The following is a 12,846-nucleotide window of genomic DNA, read 5'->3' on the forward strand; positions in this document are numbered from 1 at the left end:
TTTACTCAAACCAATCCTCTGACCTGGATATCATCAGTTTGGCAATTGTAAACCCACAAAGAGACACCCTTGGAGCTTTTTAAAAGCTATGTAAGAATTTATTTTCCGGTGGGAAGAGGCAGGATTTTCTCTCATTTACACACTGGAAGGATACTATAGAATGTACTGGAGTTAAAGAAGAGGAAAAAAAGTAACATGATAGTAAGAGATGTGGCTGCCAGTTTTAGCATGTGCGCACACACACACACACACACACACACACACACATACACACTGTACTCAACAAAGGAGGGATAAAGTGGAGGTTTAGTGATACACACTTCCCGGTAATAATATCAACTCTGCCATTTGCAAGCTACATGGCCTTGGACAGTTGACTTGATCTCCCTCAGTTTTAGCATCTGCAAAATTAGATAATACCCTTTCTTTTTTATAAATTTATTTATTTTTGGCTGTGTTGGGTCTTCGTTGCTGTGCGCGGGCTTCTCATTGCAGTGGCTTCTCTTGTTGTGGAGCACGGGCTCTAGGCACGCGGGCTTCAGTAGTTGTGGCACGTGTGCTCTAGAGCACAGGCTCAGTAGCTGTGGCACACAGGCTTAGTTGCTCCACAGCATGTGGGATCTTTCCAGACCAGGGATGGAACCTGTGTCTCCTGCATTGGCAGGTGTATTCTTAAGCACTGCGCCACCAGGGAAGTCCCAGATAATACCCTTTTTATAGGAGTGTAAGTATGAGGAAAAAATGTATGAAACATGCAGTGTTTTGACACATGGTAAAGTTTTAGCAACTCTGGTTTGTTAATATTATTATTATTTATTTATTTATTTATTTATTTATTTTTGCGGTACACGGGTCTCTCACCGCTGTGGCCTCTCCCGTTGCAGAGCACAGGCTCCGGATGCGCAGGCTCAGCAGCCATGGCTCACGGGCCCAGCCGCTCCGCGGCATGTGGGATCCTCCCGGACCAGGGCACGAACCCATGTCCCCTGCATCGGCAGGCGGACTCTCAACCACTGCGCCACCAGGGAAGCCCCTGTTAATATTATTATAGTGACATAATCACTATAGCAGTCACTATAGCAGTTTGTTGATATTTTCAGCACAGCTAATGATTTCAGCAGCTTTTTCTTTGCATAGTCATGTGATTTGGCTGGGCTTTTTTGTTTGTTTGCTTGCTTTTCAGTTTTTCCATGTCAAGTTTTAATTGCATGGAGGGATATCAAAATTTTAAAATTTGTCTCACACATACTTCCATTTTTTTCATGGTGATGATCAGCTTCTCATAGTGTATTTTTTCACACTAACTTAAGAAAACTATACTAAGGGACATTTTAAGGGAATTTAATTGTATTTACTACAGTTGACCCTTCAAGCAATAAAATTCAACCCTCAATAAGTGACCTATCTTTTAACTAATAAATTCACACTACAAGTAAATGTAGTGAGGTAAATTGTAGAAATTTATCTTCAAAATGGTCTTTCTAAAGTAGTTTATCAAAGGTGCATATCATTAGATATCTAGTTCTCCAAAAAATTGCGAAGGGAAAGTACCCACAAAGAATTAAGAGCTGAACATGATTTCTCTCACCCATTGCTCTATTTCTGTTAGACCAGGTGTAAATCTTATCCAGGTACTTAAACTCTCCATTATTTCATTAAAGGACGAAGAGATGGCAGTAGTATTGATGAAAGGACATGCTACTAGGAAACATTTCTATAAACGGAAGTGATGTGACTTTGCAGTGCTCATTCATCAGAGGACTAAATCTAGGGCAAATTCAGTGGCCTGAAGAGGAAATATTTTACTTTCTGCAGGTGCAAAACATAGACATTTCACATGGCATGCCACCTTTTCCACAGTCCATCTAATAAGCACCACCTTAGAACTTGGAGCTCTAAGTAATATCGGGGCTGCTGTCATGTCAGCCTTGCTGCTGTTTCTGTTCGTTTGCCAGTGAAACTTTCATGAATTAAAATTTGTGTGTTTATTTCCCGAGGGACTTCCTTGTCATATCAAATGCAGTCTTTTAATCCTGGTTATTTGCCAGTGCCTTCTCAATAGTGGCATCGATTCTTTGTGATCGTTGGAACTATTTATTTGTGATTGAAGACTAGGGGCAGGGAGAGAAAGGTGTTAGTGCTCATCATTTACTGCATACCTGAAACAGTGGTAAAATTATAGACTACTTGTGCTCATTTTCTGAAGGTATAGAATTTACACTGGGTGTACTTATAAATCATTTTTAAAGGAAGAAGGAATTACCCAACCCTCACAAAGTACTCTCCGATTTTGAACTTGTTACAATTTTGCAATTTTTTAAAAAAAATCACGTTTAGAACTTTTTATCATAAAGAGTGAATTGATACTTACAATTCTAGGTTTGTTTCTTCCAGAATTATTGTCTCTAAAGGTGATGTGTGTGTGTCTGTGTGTTGCACACGTACCCATTTAACACATGGAGTTAGCCTTCAGGTTATGGACCCTTTTAACCAAAGTGCCTACCTCCCATTGCTATTTATTATAAGAACAGAAGAAATAATCCTTCTCAAGAGCATGTGATGAGCACTCACAAGTTACGTGACATCCTACTGTGCCATATAAGATTACAGTAATTTGTGTTCAGAGGACACCCTGCTCAGATGAGCTGAGAGAGGACAGGTACAAACACGGTGGATAAAGGAAACAGTGGCATGAAGACACGTATACATGGCAGTGCTGGGAGGCTACAGGGTAGGAGAGGGAGGAAGAGGGATATGTGTTAATCAGGAGTTGCCATCTGGGGAAGATTGCCCAGGCCCTGACTGACGCCTGACATTGATTAATCGATACTCCATCCTAGTGTTTAACAGGTGTTACATCCAAAAAGTCTTCTGTAATATTTAACTTCACTTCCTTCAGCTTCATTTTATGCACGTTTCTTTTGTCCTCTCTTCAGGAGAGCTAGACAGCACCCAGTAGCAAAGCACTTTATATTCATATATCTGAAGAGGATTTTTTTTCTTGTGTTTTGTTTCATTTTTTGGTCGTACGGTCATGCTTCAATCTTCTCCAGACTAAGGAAAAACACATTTTTAAAGATAGTTTAATCATTCCTCAAAAAGCCTATTTAATTTGACTGCTTAATAATTAATAAGCCTTGATACTGTACTTTAAATGTTTACTTTTTGGAAAGAAAGTTAATAATTTTGACAATGCTGTGGAAAGATTTATTTGGTTTCTATTTCAAAACAAAATTTTAGAACCAGAGTCCCGAGAAGAATCCTGTTCAAATAAGAGGTTTGTGGAGTAAAATGGACATTAGGATTACTGAGATTATTGAAGCTAACAATAGTATTTATCCATATTAATCATATTCATAGATCATACTTCTCATTATTGCATTCTACTTTTTGGAAAAATATAAAGTGTCTCTGTTTCTATATAATAGTATTATGACATAACTCAAGAAGATTTGGGATAAATTTTTTAAACTTTGGTGTGTTTCACAAAGACCTCCATTTCTTTTCTCTGCACTGAAAACTACTTTGTGCCCCTATGTACTGTGCAGAAATTGATCTGCAATGCATGTGGAGTCTCCAAGGGTATATTTAAATTTAGTAATTTTATTGCTAACTGTGAAGTTAATCTGCACTGTATGTGCTCTTTTCCCCAGGAAACTGAAGTAGCAGTTCAAGCTAAACAGCCGGATGTGGAAGGGATTTTGTCTAAAGGGCAGCATTTGTACAAGGAAAAACCAGCCACTCAGCCCGTGAAGGTAATGAAGCAACCTCTAGCAATATCCATTACCTCATAATGGGTTATGCTTCCCCTGTTGTACATTTGCCATTGACATGGTCTATTTATTATCGATGAAATAACTTGTAAAGAAATATTGGCCATCCTGCAATAGGAGCGGCAGAGCTATCTTTTTGATCAACATGTCCTAGTTATGTATTGTGATCTTAAGGCTATTAACGAGTCATTGCATTAAAGGACTCATTTCTGGCCTGGTGCGCTGTCATCAATACAAAAAGGTAGTCCCACCTTCAAGGTAGATTAAATTCTTTGAGGCTCTGTTGCTTTGCTTGCCAGCCTTGATGCTTTTCATATCGTTTGGCTTAATTCAAATCAAGCTACTGCATCATACTGTCTGTCTCCAACAGCTGTAAAGAATCACAATATGGTCCATGACCTTTCTTTTCTCTGTTGCTCTTTCTTATGAAAGAGGAAAATCGGCATTCAGGCTTCAGTACTTTATTGGGTCAAGAATTTTTAGTGGAATGTCATCTAATTGCTTCTCTCTTCAGTAAAAAGCTGGTCAGGGAGAAAGCTTTCTACTTCTTTCCTTTCCCCATGTGCATTTTGAAGTCTAGGACACATTTATTCACAGGGCTATTACATGAGGAGAGAAATGGAAAACCAGCTCAGTTTTCAAAAAATAGCTAATCAATGGCTTCCACTTGCTAATGAGAGTCCAGTGATAAATAGACGTTAGGTATAGGTCACCTTATTTTCTGTACCTGACCAAAATTATAATGGCTCCCATTATGATGAAGGTTCCCAAGAGCCTGTAATGGTGGCTGTTTATTGATCAGTCCTGGTTTCTCTAGCTACTGTCGCAGGCTGAGATTTAGTGGGCCTCACCCTCATGTTGAAAACTGCTCTAAAACAGTGCAGGTCAATAACCTCATTATACAGAACTAGTTTGTCCTTGCAAATAACACTACCATGACTTACACTGTGTCGCTTCATTTCTAGAAGCTTGTTTGTTTTCCTTACAGTTTACAAGGGGCTTTTTCTTAGGTAAATTTAAAGTTTTAGCCTAAATGCAATGTCCAAACACCAGGTGGTGAAAGGCACAGATTTCCTCTGTAGATATCGATAGACATTTATACAGGAATACATTGTCCCCACTCCTAACATCCCCCCAAAATAATTTGCATCCAGTCTAGGCCTGGTATGATAATTTTCATAAAGTAGCAATGTGTACAGTATTTAGATTGGAGAGCTAGAAAAGGTCCTGAAAGCAGCAAATTTCAGGGTTTCTTTTGATGCTCTAGAGAAAGCCAGTCCCCAAGCAGACACCTTTCTTGATTAACAGAGTGACTTTCATAGCAAGCAATGCGACAGACCAATGGACCATTTTGTAGGTCTGTTCTGCCTACTCTTGTTTGATCCTCAAAGACTTTATGCAGGATTTGGCATAATTGTTACAGATTACAGACATGCATTTCAATTGGCTTTTGCTTTAGTGCCTTTATAAAAAAAAAAAAACAGAGGGAAAGCCTTAATTGAAAGTCAGCGAGAAAATTTTTCTTTTCATTGTATGTAAACAATCCAAGCAGTTGAAGCTAATTTATCATACCCTCAACTCCTGGGCCACTGTGAGATCAGAACTGGGATCCACCATGTCCGAGCCTATCTAATTTCTATTGTAGCGTTAGTGACATAAGAGGGGAATTACCTTTCTGAAGTGAAAGAGTGAGCTAACGTCCTTCACTTTCATATCCCTTGAAACCACTGTGTAGAGACAGCCCTCTTCTTTCTTTTCTCTTTCCCTCCTTCCCCATGTCCTCTCAAATCAGTTCATGGGGAAGAAGCACAGCTTAAGTGAAAACTCATTCCCACTCTACCATTTACCCCTCAAGTTTGGAGAGGAATCACCATATCAGGTTCACAGTGGCAAAAGGGCAAGATTGATTTGGGAGATCAGGAGTGTGGAGAAATAGATTATTCACGTGCAGCTTTTGATAAGGGCCATGACCTTGGAAACACTTGAAGATTAGCTGGGGCTTGTGGTAGCCTAAAACTCTAGAGGCTCAAAAACTACCTCATCGTTCAAAACCTGGAACCCAGCAATACAAGGTAGCAAGCTGTGGGGGCTGTTTAAACCTCTGCATGGATCAAAAACTTCTTTTTAAAGAATTGGGATGATTCTTCTAAAGGGTGAGCCATTGCTCTGATAGTACATAAACAAAGCCTGTTTTAGACTTTGACTTCATATATCAAAATTTTAAAATTTTGCCCTTCCTAATGCCTTTCCTCCTTAACTTTGAGGTTTCTCACTCCTTAATAGAAGGGAAAAGGGTACAAGTAGCCTGCAGTACATTTTCATGATAGAAGTTTGGTTTTTGTCTTGGGGAGGAGGTACATTTAGAAACTGTAACAATTATAAAGAAGATGGTGATAGTCTTTAAAAAGACAATGAAAATCCCTCATGATGTGTATATAAGATCCAGTATCTAAATGGATAAGTAGTATGTCCACCACTTGCAGAGATTCTAGTTAAGGACACATCAGAAAATGATTCTGTTTCTTAGAAAATTGACTGTCTATTGGCACCTCCACATTCCACATCAGACAAGCTGTCTGCTTACCTCCTACGCTCACCTCCCAAGCTGAGTCCTGTTTGGGAGCTGGGCTCATCCCTGTTCAGTTTTTTTCCCTTTTTCTTAACTCTATCAACTTCTCTAGGATTTATTTAATTTTCAAAGATGGTAAATTTTTAGTTTCTTTTTTTGTCATCCCTAACTAAACGTCTTCCTTATTTTCTTTGAGGATTTCCTGATAAAGATCAAACATATATTATGAGACAGTTCTACTCATGACATAAATATAGCACTAGATCTCTAATGCAAAATTACTGGAAAAATCTTAGAATAATATGATTGAAGAAATAAGCATCTTTCTTTTGCTTTCTATCTCTTATCTCTCTCTCTCCCCCTACACACGCGCACATACTTTTATTTCATTTGATTTGTACATTGTTCCTTCATCTTAACTTCAGAAGTTGTTGAAGATTGGTTGCATAAGTTCAATAAATTGTTTAACATTTTGATTAAGTTATACTTTTGGTAATAATATTTTATGATAATACTGTTAATCATTTTAATGTGTTCCATTTTCCACAGAGTAATGAGTAGGTTCCTCAATAGCACCAAATTCAGCAGTTAAAAAGCAACAAAACAACTTCCATCGGTAGCAGCAATATCAACAGCTACCCAAAAAAGCCATTTGTTATTTGATTTAAAAAAATGTTAACTCTCTTTTGAACTTAAGCATTTAGATAACATTTTCTTCTATTTGTACTTATTCTTTAACTTAATTTGGAACACTGCTCTTTCTGTTAAAAATTTTAAAATGTGTGTATATATTTTGAAATACTTATATCACCTTCCATTATTAGAACTGAGAACCTTAACAGAATTTAAAATGTCTTAGTAACTTGGTAAAGTGATAAGATCACACCAGCTGGTTTGCTTTGCTAACTTTTTAGATTATCCAAAAAAAATCTTAACATGAATCTAATAATATATTTTATTACTGCTCTTGATTTTTTTTAAATATAAGAAAAAAAATAAGGTATTTGGAGCTTTCTATATTTGGCCAAAGGGTTCCACCCCAACCTTTAACACAAAAATAATTACTGTAAACAAATGGTCAAGAGGCCAATTATAATCTTTCAGGCATCATTTCCCCCAATATAAGCTGCAAAATGACAGCATCATTAGTCATTTTCAATTACAGTCAGTCAAAACCAGGGGTGTTTCATTTTCCCAGCTGTTTTGTTGTTAATTAACTAGATTAAGCTGTTTTTTTTTTCTCCTGAGTTTGTTCTACTGCCAACATCAACATCTTAACATTTCTAAAAACTTCTTTGGGTTTATTCATTTATTTTTTTGCCTGATAATTTAAAATATATCACTCACAACAGATGTGCATCTCAAAATTTGTATATGGTATAGCAGGTCAAGTGGTATCTTGTTGGTCAAATGTTGCCCAATTAGATATTACGGTTATAACAATATTTGGATTTTATAAATCATCTATCAGGCATATGATCTCATTTACCTGGTGCAACTTTTTTTTTTTGGTAACATCAGAATCAATAGCAAGATAACAGATATGAGTTTGTCCCCCCAAATGAACAGATCCATTTTGACTGACTTATTTGATAAACACAATTTCCATGTCAATGGTAATAGAAGCAGTTCAGAGAAGAATTATAGAGTGTAACAGTATTAGAGAAATTTTATAATTTATTAATACATAAGTAGGAGAATTTCATTTTTTAATGCAAATTAGCTTCACAACTGAGTAAAAAGTCTTGACTGTGAGAGGTTGAATAAATGGTAATCACTTATGCTTGAATATAAGGAGAGCCCCACTTTCCCACTGAGAAGATAAAATTTATAATAAATTTTTGAGCAACTGATAGAATCATTTAGGAATGTGGATGAGATTGTCAAAGGCCTAATTATATTTAATTTCTTAATTGATTAGCTCTTCCATATTTGAAATCTCACATTTTATAAAATAACACACTAATTAGGAACATTGCTTTTGCCACATTTGTATTTTATGGAAAGAGTTCATTCATAGATATATATTCCAGAACTCTAGAGCTTACTGTCTTCCTTCTAAGTGATTTGCAGTGTTTGGATCCCCGTATGGTGCTGTTAAACCTCTCTGTCCAAAGACAACTAGGACCATAACTATAATAAAAAAAAATTAGGATTATTTAGCTTACTGTAGCAAAGGAGAAAGCCCTCAAGAGAGACTGTGGGGCATCTCAGTTAAAGGGCATTGGCAAGAGCTGGCTGAATGATTCTAAAGACGAATTAGGGAGGAGGAAGCCATTTTGGATTAGATGCTTTCAAGAAATGGAGTCAATGTGGTGATCAGGTATCTCACAATTTTTATCTAGAAGGTGAAAGGATTAAAGCAGGGCAGAGCTGTCACTGTTAAAGAAGTAGCAGTGCCTCATATTCGTCATTTTTGTGGTGGCAGAGTGGCCTTGTCTCTGTCTAGTTTGTTTTCTGTGACTGGTTTTTTATGTTCACTTGGGACCATCACACGTAGCTAGCTGCCAGTTACCAGAAGGACCGTTTTTCACTTCCTCAATGTTATCACTGGAATATTTATCCCTAACTTCGGTGCCCATTCCCAAAATATTAGGAGAGATAATCTTTTCATTTTTCTTAGATGTGAATTATTTACACCCCATCAGAATAACTTATTGTTTTGCTTTTTAAAACTATCTTTAAAAGACTTGTTTACAATGACCTTCACCACTGGTGTGAGGTTATACCCTAGGAATAATTGCTACTGGTTTATCAATTTTCTTCACTTCCTTTTTTTTTTTTAATTAACCAATTCTGGCAGATGACTTATATAAGCATCCCAAATTCATATTTCTTGAGATTATTTCAGGCTACCGTGCAACTTTGTTGTTCAAAATAAAACAGTTGAGGGCTTCCCTGGTGGCGCAGTGGTTGAGAGTCCGCCTGCCGATGCAGGGGACACGGGTTTGTGCCCCGGTCCGGGAAGATCCCACATGCCGTGGAGCGGCTAAGCCCATGAGCCATGGCCGCTGAGCCTGCATGTCCGGAGCCTGTGCTCCGCAACGGGAGAGGCCACAACAGTGAGAGGCCCGCGTACCACAAAATAAATAAATAAATAAATAAATAAAATAATTGAAACGCAAAAGACATTATAAGCTAATATGAACTGACTCTTTTGTGAGGAACTATTTTGGGGAAAAGTCTCAATTTAGACTTACTCAGTAGTTCATGCTGGAACTGGACAAGCATTTTAGAGTTTTGAATTTCATCCCTGGTCCTCAGTTGTATTAATTGCATTTATAGAGACAGACATGGAGACATAGATGTTTCAATTACAATATTCACATGCATGTCTGTGTATATTAAGCCACAGGTGGATTCATTTATTTATGTAGCAGATATTAATATCATGCCAAACATTGACACAAGAGAAAAATATAAGATTTTAAAATTTTGAAATCCCAAATTCAGGTAGTTTAGAATTATATTCCATTTTAAATTTAAAAAGGAAACCTATATTCAGAAATATTTTTTCTTGTAATTTCTGCTCTTCATAAAGAAGAAATTTCACATTGTTTGATATAATAGTCTTAACATTTAATGACTAACTCCAAGTAAATTATATACAATGGAAAACAATGCTCAGGTGCAAATGCCCGCTAAAATGAAATTAGTTTTGCCCTTTTAAAAAATGATCTCAGGGCTTCCCTGGTGGCGCAGTGGTTGAGAGTCCACCTGCCGATGCAGGGGATACGGGTTCGTGCCCCGGTCTGGGAAGATCCCACATGCCGCGGAGAGGCTGGGCCCGTGAGCCATGGCCGCTGAGCCTGTGCATCCGGAGCCTGTGCTCCGCAATGGGGGAGGCCACAACAGTGAGAGGCCCGCGTACAGCAAAAAAAAAATAAAAATAAAATAAAAATAAAAAAAATAAAAAATAAAAAATGATCTCAGAGTTTCTCCTTTTCAGTAAAACGAATTCACTATGACTGTTGAGTTTTGAGCTCTTGTGAAGAAAGCCTGGGATCTGCAATTTGCTTAGCTTATTCAAAGTTTGAAAACTCTAGAAATCTAATCAAGAGTAGTACTTGCTAACTATTATTCCACTAATTTTATGTTTAAAGATGTTGGAATTTAGACATACATTTGATTCCCTTAAATTTGGTTAAAGGTTATTAACATGATTAGCAAATTACCTTTTACAGATTTTTATGAGCACAGCTTAAAGTTTATTATGTGAAGAATGCTGCATTAGCTGCTGCAGCCAAACATTTTTTGCTATCCAAAGGAACTTTACAGCCTAATAGAAAAGATGAGAGAATAAAAAATCTGGGCACATGCCAGAGAACCAAAAAGCAAAACAAAACGAAACAAAAAAGAACTTCCATAATATATAAATAATCAATTTCAACTCTAAAGTACACCAGGTACTTGAAGAAGTTGTAAGGGTGTTTTTGTGACCAGCTGAATCAAAATCTATAGCCATTTTATGTGATGTTGTTTGCTAATAATTATGAAAGATTGGGAAACATACACTTCTGAGCTTCTTGCATTTTTGACACTTTGCAGTATCCTCAGATGTTTGGTACATTGGGGGTTACTACTTAATTTTTAAAATCTCTACATCTGAAATTATATGGATATCTCATTTAACCATCTGGAAATAACAATGGGCAAGATAACATTCTAATAAATTAATAGACTATTCTGAGTTTTATGTATTAATAAAAGGGAATTGAATATATAAACATGTTATTTTCAGGATAGCCTAAACCAAATCTTTTAAGTGTTGAAATATTTTCATTTTAACTATTTTAATGAAAACTTCATTGACTATCTTCTGTTTTGCTTCATTAAGCGGTGCATAATAGCTAACCAACAATTTTACAGTACTTTACAGTTCACAGAGTTCTTTTCATGTAAAATATCTCATTTAGTTTCTCCAACAAAAGTATGGGTTAGGTGGTAGTGTTATATCCACGTTTCAAGGATGATGAATTTGAGTGACCTACCTGATTTGCCAGTGATCACACAACCAGTAGTAATGAGTTAGGACTGGAATCCAGGACTTCTGATTCTAAAACACAGTGTAATTTAAATTTTTCTTAATTTTCAGGGTCATCATTATAAGCATTGATTATTGTTCTATTTCATTGAACAGTTATTGATGCCAAAAACTTGGCCTCTATGCACTGGTGCCTCCTAATTGAATCTCAGAGACAGAGTTTGGAGTGAAGTAGAAAAGATTAGTTTTATTGCTTTGCCAGGCAAAGGGGGATACAGCGGCCTCATGCCCTTCAAAACTGTGTATCCCAACCTGGGAGAATTTGGTGAGGAGTTTTATAGCAATGGTTCAAGGGCGGGGTTGCTGATAAGGATCTGGGTGTGTGCAGGGCCTGCATTCCTTTAATCTGGCCTCAGAGAGTCTACTGGTGAGCTTCTGACTTTCTTGAGGTTATCAAAATGTGACCTTCTCTCCGGAATGAAGAATGCTTCATCAAGTAGTTAGCATCTTCCATTTGGTGGGGGTTTTAGTTCTGCAAAAGAGCTCAAAGGTATTGTTATGTGTATCTTTTGAGGTGGAACCAGGACCTTGCCCCAAGGCTGCACTATTGTTTTTTGACTGCTCCTCCTTTGTCTCCCCGCATCCCCTCGCTTCCCTGATTAGCAACTGTTCCAACCTGCCCTTTAGCACTCAAGTGAGGTCACGAAGGCTGAATGAAGCCTATTTCTTACAAACAAGAAATGGGGGACACAGAAAGACTTGTGTCCAGGAGCCCCGCCGGGTCCTGCTCAGTTTCATTATGTGCATGGAATATGAAGTTCAGTACTGATCACTGTTGCTTCAGTTGAGACCCAGATGAAGTAATTTTCTTTTAGAAGCCAGGTTGTAAGATAAATACTTTAAATATTAGAATCTAACCCAATGCAGTGAGATGCTTACACCATGAGAAGAAAGTGAAACCTAAGCCAACTGTAGAAACAGCAAATTCCCATCTCTCCTCACCCACTCACTATGGGGCCATATGCTTATTGAGCGGAAGAGTGGGCAGATCTCAGCAGTATGTAAATCAGTCTCTAATCTCCCTGTCCCTCTCCCAGCATATATAGGTGACTTCCTATAGGTTAAATGATGTATGATGAGACTTCACCATCTGCTGCACTCTTATCCCTTCAATAAGTGACCAAGATCATGACATTTTCTAGTTATCTACTTTTACATTTATTGTCTCCTCCCTATTATCTATTGCTCTTTTGTTGCTATTTTTTGTTTTAAACTTCTAGTTCCTCTTAATATTCTGTCCCTGTGAACTCACTGCAACTTTGCAGAGGAATCAAAAGACCAAATATATATATATATATATTCATTCACTAACCTTTGATAATATTCAATTCTCAGCGTTTAGCTTGATGTCAGAATGGAAAAATATCTTCCGCATGTCATGACTTTCAACAGTGGTTTTCCTCACTGATCAGAGGCATTTTTTGTTTGCTTTTGGATTCAAGGCTTATGTTTTAATAAAT

General features: G+C 37.3%; 1 protein-coding gene across 1 annotated transcript in view; it reads left to right on the top strand.

The window, feature by feature from the left end:
- Window positions 1–12,846, top strand: part of DMD (dystrophin) — a 1,698,782-nt gene that overhangs the window by 960,790 nt on the left and 725,146 nt on the right. Inside the window, exon 44 of the mRNA XM_060087208.1 lies at window positions 3,654–3,755. Coding sequence (XP_059943191.1) covers window positions 3,654–3,755 — 102 coding nt within the window. The remainder of the gene's footprint in view (window positions 1–3,653; window positions 3,756–12,846) is intronic.

This window comes from Mesoplodon densirostris, chromosome X (assembly GCF_025265405.1).
Source record: "Mesoplodon densirostris isolate mMesDen1 chromosome X, mMesDen1 primary haplotype, whole genome shotgun sequence".
NCBI classification, from domain to species: domain Eukaryota; kingdom Metazoa; phylum Chordata; class Mammalia; order Artiodactyla; family Ziphiidae; genus Mesoplodon; species Mesoplodon densirostris.